General features: G+C 36.6%; 5 protein-coding genes across 5 annotated transcripts; 3 read left to right on the forward strand and 2 right to left on the reverse strand. All coding sequences in view use genetic code 12, as the record gives it.

Annotated features, from left to right (window-relative positions):
- Positions 1-1,776: 1,776 nt before the first annotated feature.
- Positions 1,777-3,018, reverse strand: DASC09_029950 (uncharacterized protein; the record flags this gene model as incomplete). Its single annotated transcript, XM_064996598.1, has 1 exon — positions 1,777-3,018. One exon carries the CDS (start codon positions 3,016-3,018, stop codon positions 1,777-1,779), a length of 1,242 nt encoding a protein of 413 aa, XP_064852670.1.
- A 663-nt stretch (positions 3,019-3,681) lies between these two features.
- Positions 3,682-4,350, reverse strand: DASC09_029960 (uncharacterized protein; the record flags this gene model as incomplete). Its single annotated transcript, XM_064996599.1, has 1 exon — positions 3,682-4,350. One exon carries the CDS (start codon positions 4,348-4,350, stop codon positions 3,682-3,684), a length of 669 nt encoding a protein of 222 aa, XP_064852671.1.
- A 211-nt stretch (positions 4,351-4,561) lies between these two features.
- Positions 4,562-5,716, forward strand: CNS1 (HSP70/90 family co-chaperone CNS1; the record flags this gene model as incomplete). The annotated part of the gene is made up of 1 exon (XM_064996600.1): positions 4,562-5,716. The coding sequence occupies one exon, from the start codon at positions 4,562-4,564 to the stop codon at positions 5,714-5,716; it is 1,155 nt and encodes a 384-aa protein (XP_064852672.1).
- A 2,315-nt stretch (positions 5,717-8,031) lies between these two features.
- On the forward strand, positions 8,032-8,622 carry DASC09_029980 (uncharacterized protein; the record flags this gene model as incomplete). Its single annotated transcript, XM_064996601.1, has 1 exon — positions 8,032-8,622. One exon carries the CDS (start codon positions 8,032-8,034, stop codon positions 8,620-8,622), a length of 591 nt encoding a protein of 196 aa, XP_064852673.1.
- Positions 8,623-10,266: 1,644 nt separating this feature from the next.
- On the forward strand, positions 10,267-12,258 carry DASC09_029990 (uncharacterized protein; the record flags this gene model as incomplete). Its single annotated transcript, XM_064996602.1, has 1 exon — positions 10,267-12,258. One exon carries the CDS (start codon positions 10,267-10,269, stop codon positions 12,256-12,258), a length of 1,992 nt encoding a protein of 663 aa, XP_064852674.1.
- Positions 12,259-12,531: the final 273 nt, after the last annotated feature.

The raw sequence follows: 12,531 nt of genomic DNA on the forward strand, positions 1-12,531 counted from the left end.
CTTTTATTATTATTACCTTCTACTATCTTCTATTATCTTCTATTATCTTCTATTACTTTTTAGAACTATCCAATAGTTCTAAGAGAAGATCGAACTACGTTAATAGAGTGATCTTTCTCGTTTTTCCATTTTATTATTCTTATTTTAGAGGACACCCTTAAACCTTTACATAGTATTTATACTTACTTTAACAATTTATTTTATTTCATCCGATGCAACCATTAATAGATTGGATTATGATATCAGACTCTCAATCCATCGATTAACATGAGACCAGGCTTATATTACAATCCCGCTTATTTAGAGATTGAAGCACTACTTGCTCAATTTATACCGAAAACTTCCAACGGTTGCTATTTTTGAAGTTTCTGTTAATGATGAGCACTTAAAAATACATTTCGGATGGTAATTATGCTAATTACCCTTATTAAACACCAATTCAATTCGATCAACCTTTTACTAGTTTACTTATCAATACAGAGAAATCAAAGTTTTTCATTGAGACATGTACTTGAGTAGGTACTGGTTTACTAGTAAAAGGTTGAAATACCAGAATTCAAGCCCTGGCTACCCATGTTCACAATTTGGGAATTGAATAATTTTATTTCCAACACGACAAATGTGGATATTGCGGTCACACAACCATCGCTGATAATCATCAACATGAATGAAAAGAAAAACAAAATAAAATTAAAATGACCCACTTCCTCATCAAACACCCTTTATCTGTACATTTATGGTTACTATTGAATATCCCAATTGAATTAAAAGGGAAAAATTTGATTGCCCCAATCCATGCTGAGCCAATAATGAAAATGATCAAATGCTATTTACGCTATCAACGCAAACTTTCCCGACTTGGAAGCAAAAATCTGGCTAATTGGAATACATGGGTGTAACAATTTGGTTTTTATTATTACTTCAGAGAACTGACCAGTTGATCAACACAAAAATAAAAGAAAGAAAACAAAAATTGTTTTAAAATTAATCAAAAAAATAAAAAAAACATTTTTTTAATATTATTAACTTCAATATTTTCATCAACAAAAAAAAAGGGTTTTTCACCAAAATAAAATTGGTTTTCTCTATTATAATAATGAGAGGTCTCAACGATAAAAGTTGCTATATATTGCGATATAGGTAGACACAATGGGATAGACGATGATATATAAAAGAAGTTCCAGTAGCTATAATGTCTGAGAGCTTGGTTCCTAAAAGTAAGTCCAGTACTGCTTGCTTCTGTAGGAACATCCACAAGAAAACTCGGTTTGCTGGTCACTATAATCAAGTACGATATACATGAGAGAAAGAGTGCAATGATTTCAAAGAACTTGGCTATCCAAAATATTTGTTTTTGTTAGAATACCATAGATTCCCATAGTCTTCATGTGTAGCCAAATTCCCACCATTGAATCGTATATCCTTCGTATTATACTAATTAATACTAAAGAAAGATAGTCTTGATGGATATACAGAACATTATCATTATAATAATCTTCAAAAAGTTAGCAACACAACCATTCAATTGGAAAGAGTGTATACAGAAGATACTTTGTGGTTTCGGTCTATATCATACCTATTGGAGTGAAACTGTCGGTACAGAAAGTGATGCAAATACTTGATTGATCAGGTATTGCTTCACTAGTTTTAATTCCCTCATAATAGTAGCTTACAGCCAATTTGGAAAAAAAAAAAATACCTGAAATCCATTCAACAAAAGTTAATCAAAAACTATTTAATATAGCCGACAAGAAGATGAAAAGCGTACACTCATTATCATGTAGAAATACTATCGAATAAAAAAGGATCAATATGTTCATGTTCACCCGGTTTCGAAAAATATTCGCCGACTTCCTCTTCAGCCTCGAAATCTTCAAGACCCCTATCCTCTCCATAATCACTTTCCAGACCATCATCGTGTAAACCATCATTACCTGGATAATCTTTGGTTAGCGAATCCTGTTTTTTCTTGTGGAAAATTTCAAACGGACTAGGAAAGCAATCAATCACCACATCACCGTAAGGATACGCGTAGAAAGAAGCTGGGCCTTGCGATGAGTCTACTGCTTGCTGGTTAGCTTGAAGAACAATTGGCGGCGGCTGACCTATCGCTGCTGAGCCCATTGACCTACCAACGTTTGGGGCGAGCTGTGGTGGTTTTTGCTGCTGATAATGCTGTCGCTGTTGTTGCTGTTGGTGTTGTTGTTGATAAATAATTTTTTGTTGATGATGTTGGTTTTGCAATGGTGGTTGCGGCGATACCATAAAAGGGTGGGCAATATGTTGACGCGGGGCTGCTCCAAGAGCTGGAGAAAATTCTGGTTTATAAGACATTGATGGGGAGAATATTGTTGAATTCACCGATCTAATAGCAGAAGATATATCACCTTTCATCACGCCCATTCCGTTGGTCATACCTCTTTGGGTTGGCGATTTAGCGATAGGATTGGATCTAGAAGTTCTGAAAGTTTGTACCCCATCTTCAAAGCTTCGATGGACGGGTTCAATGCTAATATTATCTCCAAGGGTAGAGTCTTTAAGCCCGGTACGCTTGGGATACGTGCCTTGGGGAATTGTCATATTGGTTAAGATGCCTCGATTATGGTTTCTTTGGACGACTGGACCCAAATCCCCGAGATTTCCAACATGAGAAATCGTATCATTTATAATTGTTTGACTTGGTGCGAGTTTATTAACGTATTTATTGCCACTAGTCGAAGTGACAATTCTACCGTCCTTGGTCTTTTCGACGTAAATACACTCGTAGTTGGTTTTGAAGCAATTCAAGCATTTTGGTTTGTGTTTGGTACATTTTTTCTTCAACTTCCGGCATCTTTGACATGAATTAACCGCGTCCAAGGGATGACCTTCCTTGTTTCTGAATAAGATTTCTTCAAACGCCAGAATTAACTGAGTATCCCTGGTGATATTTGCGACATCGTTGACGTCGATGGAGTTATCAAGACCCGACGATGCTATTGAATTGTAAAAATAGTTGATATTATCTTCCGAGGCCATGGTTGTGTTTGATGTTTTCCCAATGAAGAAAATAAACAGAAGAATAATCAGAAAAAGGGTGTGAGGAACAAGCGTAAACGAAACAACAAGATTGAAATGAAAAGATTAATTATTAAAACAAGATGAAAAGAAAAAACAACCGCGTCGTGGTGAGGGCGTGACTCTGCACGTGAGAATATTTGCCGGTATAACCACCGACATTTCAATCAGCCAGTTTAACAAATATATATATATATATAAAAGTGATATAGTGTAATAATGGTACTGCCATATATATAGATACAGTAAATAAAAACAGTTTAAAAATGGAAACGACCAATATCACTGAATATTATCGATAATATGCACTATCTAATCTGAGATACAGTGTCCAACTCAAGTCTCACTATTTTCAAAACAGATAAAGCTGGGCTTCTCTCTAAGTTTGTTAGTCATTTACAGTAGAATATTGTCGATTTCTTTGAATTAATGTCGTCAATTTCTATCAATTTCCAGTTTTAACTCTCTACAAATTTCATAAAGAAATCATCACCTAGATGTTCCTACAGGCCCTGGATTATAGAATACTTTTTAAATTAGCTCTACTGATTCATGATTTTCTATTCCTTGTGCTTTTTTTTGGAGGTTTTTTTTTTGGCTTTTTCGTTGGTTTCACGTCGGTTATCAGATGGTCAAAACCTTTTTTATCTCCAGCTGATCAACCTTGAAATCAATGAGTTTCCCGTATACTGTGAACCATGCGATCAAATAGTTTTGGGAATTCTTGGGTACAATATCTCTCGTGGCACAAGGATGTAAGAAAAACCATATCAGGTGGTCAAGCACCGTATGATAGTCTAGGGTCAAATAGATGAAAATATGGTCCATGGTATTGTTTTGTGGTACCTCATCATTGCCTTCCAAAACATCATCAATATCCAGAACTTCTGGATCAGCGAGCCCATGAATATCAGGATTTATGACATGTCTTGGATGTTGCGAAGATCTTTGAAATCCTGTGAATTCTTCAGTATTTAGAAGTTTCTTTTCAAGAACACTCTCTATTTCATTAATCGGTGTATCGGGGAGACTGGTGTCATAAAACCTGAAATGCATTATTGGCTCACAGTAAGACCTAGAGTAACTTATTGTAACTTCCGAAGCGTAACATTTGTCTCCATCTTTATTCTCAAAGCCCTTTCTGATCAAACAATACTTCATGGTGTCTCGGGTGAGCAATTCCAATGTGTGTAATTTCCCCCAGGAATCCTCGACACTATCATTACTACTCAGTTGTTTCAAAACGACATACAATTTTTCGATCTCCTCATTATATCTCCCTTCCAGGATCATTATTAAGACAAAATTGTGTCATTTTGATTGATTGTCTTGTTATCTTTGATCCTTTCAAAATCCTTCGCTTTCTTGTTTTTTTTTTTACCCGGAATGATGCGATGCCCAAAAAAAAAAAAAAAGTTGATTTGAACGATTTTTCATCCTCCACAAGAGATCAATATTAAAGATATACATTATACATACCCTTAGATAATAACACACATAGACGATGCCAGCTCCTATGCTTCCGGGCCAACTGGCCTCTAAGAAATCATCTGGGAAATTAGATCCCCAACTACCACCCCAGCTTCAACAAGATAAGAGTAAGGATATGGACGCACTTGTGGCAGAATTGAACAAAACTCCGTTCTTCATGACAAAATACGACGATCAAGATGGTGATAACGAGGCTCTTGAGGCGTTGAAGGCTCTTGCCTATGAAGGTGAGCCAGATGAAGTGGCAACAAACTTTAGAAACCAGGGGAATGAACATTACCGGGAAAAGCTGTACCATAATGCCATTGAATTTTACACCAAGGGAATAGACGTCAAGTGTGGGATAAAAGATATCGACTCCAAGTTGTATTTGAATAGAGCTCAATGTAATTTGGTGCTAAAGAATTATAGAAAATGTATCAATGATTGTCAGAAAGCGCTTCAGTTGGACCCAGCATTGGTCAAAGCGTATTTTAGAATGGCGAAAGCGTTTTTAAAGATTCAAAAATATCAAGAAGCCCATGACGCCGTTGAATTTGGGTTGAAACTTCTGCCAGAGGACAAGGAAATGAAATTGATTCTCAAACAGGCGGATGATAAAATTAATGAAGCCAGAGAACGTGAAGAAAAGAATGAAAAAGAATACAAGACTTTCCTCGAAGCAATGAAGGTACGTGGGATGAGTTTAGTATTCACCAAGGATTCTGGTGACAATTACAAGAAGTTTAGGTTAGAGGATAAGTTTGACATTGAGTCGCAGTTTATTTTCGATGGGATCATTGAGTTTCCAAGCTTGGAGTATAATTGCTACATTGACAAAGTTGGTGAATTGTCTAGTATCGTTGAAATGTTGAGCATTCCTTACATGTCTGCTCCAGAAAATTTTGCCAACCATCCTGAATTGTCGATTAAAAACGTCCAGGTTTACATGGAAACCATTAGCGGGGGTCTCATCAAGGCGGGAAAGAAGAAAACCATTAATGAATTGATCACTCTACAAACCCCGCAAATCCCAATCATTGACTGGATTGTGAGACTTTATGTGGTGTCAAAGGATGGAGCTGACGAATTCATCAAAAGATGGAATAAAAAGGAGAGATTAGATAATAGAAGGTCTCTGAATGAGATAAATTTGAGAACTGGGGAGTTGGTTGATAGAGATAATTAAGATGATAGACATGTTACAATAACTTATTCTAAACAACACTTTCGATGGACTAAGAAATGCTTCACTGGGTGAACATTTTTCGATTGGGACGCAAACAATAGACAATAGCAGGTCTTAATCCAAGAACAATTTCGATTCTGGGTGTAAGGAATATGCAAGGGTTTTTTGTCAATTGAAGAAAAGACACTTCAAGAATAAGCTATTGTAAAACCAATAAAAGAAAATCACCAGTATAAGCCGATTAGGCAAATGTCGGCCCAAGCTATAGATTAGACAGCATCCTTCCCGCACTCATTGTATTTGTATATGAGGAGCAGCATGATCTTCATTATCGCTAGAGTTTATCTGTAAGCTGAAGAAATTACAAGAAGTATCCAATAAATCTACTTGAATGAATATTATTCAGATATTCCTCAAGAATTGATTGAAAAAATGATGAAAAAATGCAGAATGTACATCGATCTAGATCAATCTTGGCCTAGGCAAACCAGCAGTGTTACTCAAAGGATGTTATTATCAAGGCAAATGATGCACAGGTGTCTTTCTTAGTGGAGACTGTGTAAGAAACATTTTGTGGTATACCAAATGAATATTACCGGTTCGTGTTAATCTCTTGTTAACAACCAGTGAGTATCAAATTGTGCTGTATTATATATATTGTAATGATCTACGTGCTGATCTACTTTTCTTTTCTTATTAACTCCATTCCATTATTCCACCAATCACTGTCTCTCTATCATTTCTTATCTCCGAAAGTTTTATTTACCTTTTACTCTTTTCATCTTGTTGTCCCATTTCACCTATAAATAGGGTTTATTTCACCTATTCTTTTAATTTATTCTACTTTAATATACATTAACTATTGTAATGATCTAGACACTTTTTTACTTTTCTTTCTCTTTCTTTCTTTTTATTGTTCTTATCTTTTCTTCTCTCTTCTTTATTTAACTCCATTCCTTATCTCGGACAACCTCCTTATCTCCGACTACCTTTTTATTTCCCTTTGAGTTCCTTTTTAGGTAAGTCTTACTTTCTTTTTCTCACCTATAAAAAGCTTACTTCATCTATTCCTTTTAGTTTTTATTCTTCTTTAATATACTTTAACTACTATGTTACCCAACCAAACCATTACAACTATCACGTTACGTTTTAAAGACGTAACCAAAACCATTACATGGAGGTCGTACCCGGATGATCTTGAGATAAGGGAAGGTGGGCAGCATCGAGGATGGATTTGAGCAGGGAGTGTGGAATAATTGCGTATATATATATATACACACATACTATGGATATGTATTTGTCATGTGGCTTGAAGTTTAATGGATGTTGTGAAAGTATTTTCTTATTAGTACTGTATATTATATATATACCTGACAGAGACAGTTTGAAACCTTGCGTTTTGGTGATCGTCAGTCCCAATATAAATTAAAGAAAGGTAAAGACATCATTTGGGGAAGTAATTCCCTACAGATGGTCATATTATTGGGAATACCCTTCAGTGGGCTTAAAGAAGTGTCTAGAAGAGCTCTACGTTGAGAAAAATGAATACTTTCTCAAAGATCTTCTAGGGGCTGGAATTGGTGGGTCACTTCTTTATTACCTTTTAGAATGGTATTATTTGATTATACTGATATTGTTCTAACGGTCTCAAACCAAACATACGATCTTTTATACATTTATGTCCTCGACCAATAATCGAGACTTGAAAAAGTGGTAAAACAAGCTTTTATCTCAGTGATGATAATGATGATTCAGGAAATAGAATTCCCGACTCAGTGCTGACATTCAAACAATGAAATATAAGCTAGGCACTATATAATAATTATGATAATAATAATAATAATAATAATAATAATAATAATAATAATAATAATAATAATAATAGTAATAATAATAATAGTAATAATAACATATTATTTGTGGTACATTCTACTCACAAGCCTACGATTTATTATACATCCATGCACGCAGCGTCCCCCCACCCCCCACCCCCTCTCCCGTATTTTAGTATTTGAGCATCGGAATGAGCGGTCAATTTTATTCCTTCAGTTTTTATGAAAATACAGCCATGAGTATCCATGAACTATTCAAAACGGAGTAAAATGCGGCATTGAGTATGGTTACATTCTTATAAATTACAAGACTCAACGGCGTCGCCAAACTTTGATCATCTTAAAAAGACTGAGAAATCCATGATCTTTTTTTTTTTGTTTTTTCTTTTGCGTCAAAGTTTCCCCATTACTCCAAGTTTCGAAGTATTCCATAAAAACCATATATAACTATAAAATAACTATAAAATAACTATAATAGCAATTATGTTTTCTGGTAAAACAATTTGTGTCATTGCTTGTCTCTCCTCAATAGCTCAGATAAATGCATCACCAATATACTACTATAAGCAGGAAGCCGATAAAAATTCCAATGACACGGAGATCGTGAAAAGAGACCCAAGTTTACTCTCTGGATTGACCTCTGGATTGTCCAAAATCAATTGGAAGCATGCCGGAGCTGCTGCTGCTGCTGGTGCTGGGGTTGCTCTTGGAGGAGAATACTTATTGAAGCATAGATCCTCAGCTGCCGCAGCATCGAAAAGTTCTGCTGCTGCTGCTGGTGCTGCTGCTACTGGGGTTGCTACTGCTGCTACTGCCGGTGCAACCGCCACAGCCGAAGCTGCTATTCCGACCATCACTGAATACGTTACTGCTGCTGCTGCCCCAGTGGCCACCCAGGTGGTGGCTGCCCAACAGTCCAATGCTGTCGAGCAAGGGTCAGGAATCCAACAAGTGACGGGGGTAGCGGGACTCCAGCAATTGGTTCCTACCAGTATAACATACTTGACAAGTGCATCATCTACCACCACAGTACAGATGGTGACCTTGTCTACCACGGTGATCGATAGCCATTGAATGGTGTAATTCACCTAATCTCTTTTCTTTTTTCTTCAGTACTTCAGGTTGTTTGTGTATTATTTTGTGTAAAAAATGTATAATATATCTTTATTATTATTTTAATGTTTATCACCCGTAGCATTGGTGCATCCCAATTAAGTAATAGGAAAAACTGTACTATCGACGAATATGATCACCCCAGTTTACATTTTATCGTGTTAAATTATTTTATTGTTTATTATTATTTGTCTTCCTTATTGTTATTAGAAGACAAGAATGAATCCCACTATTATTAGTCATTTAATACATTTACCTTCTTTGATTTATTACTGTTAATTCAGCCTAATAACAAGTTGTTGAATACGAGCCACTTGTTTGAGTTGTGTGTTCTATCAGATAGTTAAAGAGACCAAGTACGGTGATAACAACTGATCTTCTTATCACGTATCTAACGAGAGATAGAGTGAAGATAAGTATCGATATAGGATTAAGAAGTCAACTCTTCCTTCCTTTCCATTTCTGTTGTCATTTCACCGTCTCACGTGAAACTGGAAATAAAAGAGGCATTGCGATAAACATTTCGTCATTGGTAAGAAACATGAAGGGTATTTCGTTACATACAGCATCATAGAGGATATATGTCTTACAGTATTGCTAGTGCTACAATCATCATTATCAATGGATTAAATATTGAAAGCTTGCATTTTGAAATCTTTGTCAAGATCTTTGAATTATGTGCTGGGGTATATTCTAAGAGTATTGCGAGAATGTGGGACAAATAGATGTTAGTTCTTCTAATCATCCCTACACAGAGTTGTCAGATTCGCTTTAACTTCACTCAATATTGATTAGCAGCTACTATGGGTTACACTGAAAAGGATGTAAAATTGTGAGATGAAAAATCGAATTCTTGCGAAGGCTTTCATAATACAAGAAATACACCAGGGACATAGAAGCCAGTTTGTTAGTTGTTAGCTGCAAGGTGGAAGGTGGAAGTTGCTGTGGATCCCCATTAAATGGTGCTCGTCGCTCATGATTTGCAACATTTCAATGGATTATGTTTACGGTATGTCTGCTGGACTATCTGTGAACATGTATATATTGCACTTGCAAGTATGGTTTACTTAATATGCCAGGCTTTCTGGAGCAGCTGAAGCTTGCTGATTGTATGACAATAATAAGTTTGAAGGTTAAGAATTGTTTTTATGGGAGGCTGAAATAAGTTGAAAAAACTGAAAAGCTTGGCGGTAACATAATATCCAATTAATGTTTTACATAGAGTTGGTTTCGAGGACTAATGAAGATTGCGAATAATGCTTAGTTGGTTGGCACCACAATATTTTGGGGAACGCAATCTATTTTTGTTGCAGTTTTGTCTATATTCTATGATGCTATTTATATTTAACTCTGCAAGTGGAAGCCCATTACTCAAAAAGGTTCTTGTAATCCCACCATCTCTGGACTTTCTGGTTTCCAATAGGAATAAATTATTGTTATACCACCAGGACGGTATACCTGACTGTGGGTGTGGCACCCCATCGTATCAAACCCTTCTCCTCATCTTTCATTAAAGTTCCAGTTTCCTTCCCTGAATTTGCTCTTGTTTAACAAGCCATTCCATGATAATCCAAGAACAATACCAGTAGATGATTTGATGTCAATATGAGCGACCAAGCTTACGAACAGAGAATAGCGTCTGCAATAAATGAGATAAAATCCAAAATCAGAAATTCACAAAGTCTATCATTAGACCTTGGTGGCATTCTTGATGACCAAAACTTAAGAGCTGATGTTGTTTCAGATATGAAAGTGGAAGCATTTCTTGAGAGACGTAAAAATGGCCCGAATCCCACCGACCTCGCATCGCTGCTATGGAAGCTCTTTCTCAACTTGCCTGCGCCAGATCCTCCCAAGAAATCTCTCTACGTGGACTGTGTGCCTACCTCACTTCCCAAAGGTTCAATTAGTGCTGCTATTTACAAATACTACGAAGAGTTTTCGGTTGACTGGCAACCCCTTCCTGATGATTATTTTGATAATTTGATAGAAACATTTTCATTACATTGTAATCAAAATTTATCAACGTCAATTTTTCATCAGGGGAGTGTTCGTGAAGTCGATGAACTTTACCTGGACTTAACAAGTAGTACAGGGAAGGATATTTGGATGCATTGTGATAAGAAGGAGGCCAGCATTGTGTTACAGCTTTGGCATTTGACGTTGCTCAAAGTGGTGAAGATCCTTAACAGTCTTGGTGACACAGTTTATTGCCGTGGTCAAAGAACTATTATGGGGCAAGAAAATCTATCTTTACGCCCAGACATTTGTGTTTTTCCAAATGAACGTGATGCTGATGAGAATGGTCCTGCATCCATCATAATTGAAGGCAAAAGGCTTGGGTTGCGAAAATTAATTGAGGATAATGCTCTTGCTAATAGCTCCTTAGTTCGCCAGGTGGTGGTTAACATGTTGAACGGTGCTAATGATTTCTACATACTTACCGATTACTTTGTTCATATTATTTTCATGCTAGCAGATCCTGATCAGGACGCTTTGAAAAAAGGAAAGGAGCCAAACTCCGCAAAGCGGAAAGAACTTCAAGAGATGAATGACAGAATAGCAGAAATCGAAGCACTTCTTAACGAAACCAATGGTCACAAATTCAAGGTATTCAATTCAAGAAGAAGGTATTTAGAAAAGGAAAAAGAGGGGCTTGAAAAAAAGGCTGGGGCCCTCAAGCAACAACTTATGGAAGTTCCAATCCCTATTTTCTACAAGATTGTAGAAAATTCAAATAAGAAAATCAATTTGATTTTGGGAAGTTTGATACACCACTGTGTGAATTACACTGCTGATCAAAAAAATAGTGCAAGAGATAAGTCCGAAAAATACAAGCTGATATTCATGAAAAAGAACGGCTCGGCACAAAATGTCAAGAACAGAAATTCAAGGTTCCCCTTCGGAGTAACTATTAGATCAATAGGATCTGCGGGTGAAGCAATTTCCGGAAATACCCGTGGTCATTACGCCAGTGATATCAAGGAGTTACAAGATGGTAGCTCCCACTTGTCGTTTGTGGCATCTATAAACACCGCTGCTTGCCAGAAAATTTTCCCACAGTTGCCTAAGATGAAAACCAGGAGTGAGAAAATTATCATAAAAGTGTATGACGCGGATTTTCTACTGCAGTATGCCAGAACTCGAGAAATTAGAAAACTAGGGTTTTCTTATGAAGATATTTTGAGCATTGCTGCTGAGCAATACACCAACGAGGTTTGCTCATATAGGCAGATTGAAGCCTACAATAACAATTGCAAGTCACAAGCCAATACTATTTTTAGCCCAAAAATTGTGTTTTGTGGCACACGGGTTAGCTTGTTCGACAAGGCCTCCATCAAGTTTGGTGGACCTGCAATATTTATGACAGAGATTCCTGGAGGCGGTAAAATCACCGAGAAACTGATGGAGTTTGGAATTAATCAATTGAAGTTATTGTCGGGTTTAGGTATCAATCACGGTGATATTAAAAGAGAAAATTTCATTGTTACTCCAGACGAAAGAGTTGCTTGGATAGACTATGGTATGGTGAATGAATCTTCAACTTTGGAAGGAAATATCCAAAAATTTGTCGAGATATGCAATGAGTACATATGAGTACATATGAGTATTGAGCGGTTCGGTGTTTTGTTCTCTCACTTTTGGTGTTGTCTTTCGACTTGCTTGGTTTGCCACTTATGTTTTTGTATCGGTTCGGCATGAAGGGCTGGATACTTGCTTGCTATCAATCAACAGCTGAGATTTTGTGGTTTTTTTATACGATACTTGCTTATCTGTTTTCGTCACAATGTATCCAGCTATGCTATATTATTTTTCATTTTTTTCATTTTTTTTTTCTATTTTGCTACCTCCGCTTGAGTTGCTGCCATA

This window comes from Saccharomycopsis crataegensis (assembly GCF_037102585.1).
Source record: "Saccharomycopsis crataegensis DNA, jcf7180000000083, whole genome shotgun sequence".
NCBI classification, from domain to species: domain Eukaryota; kingdom Fungi; phylum Ascomycota; class Saccharomycetes; order Ascoideales; family Saccharomycopsidaceae; genus Saccharomycopsis; species Saccharomycopsis crataegensis.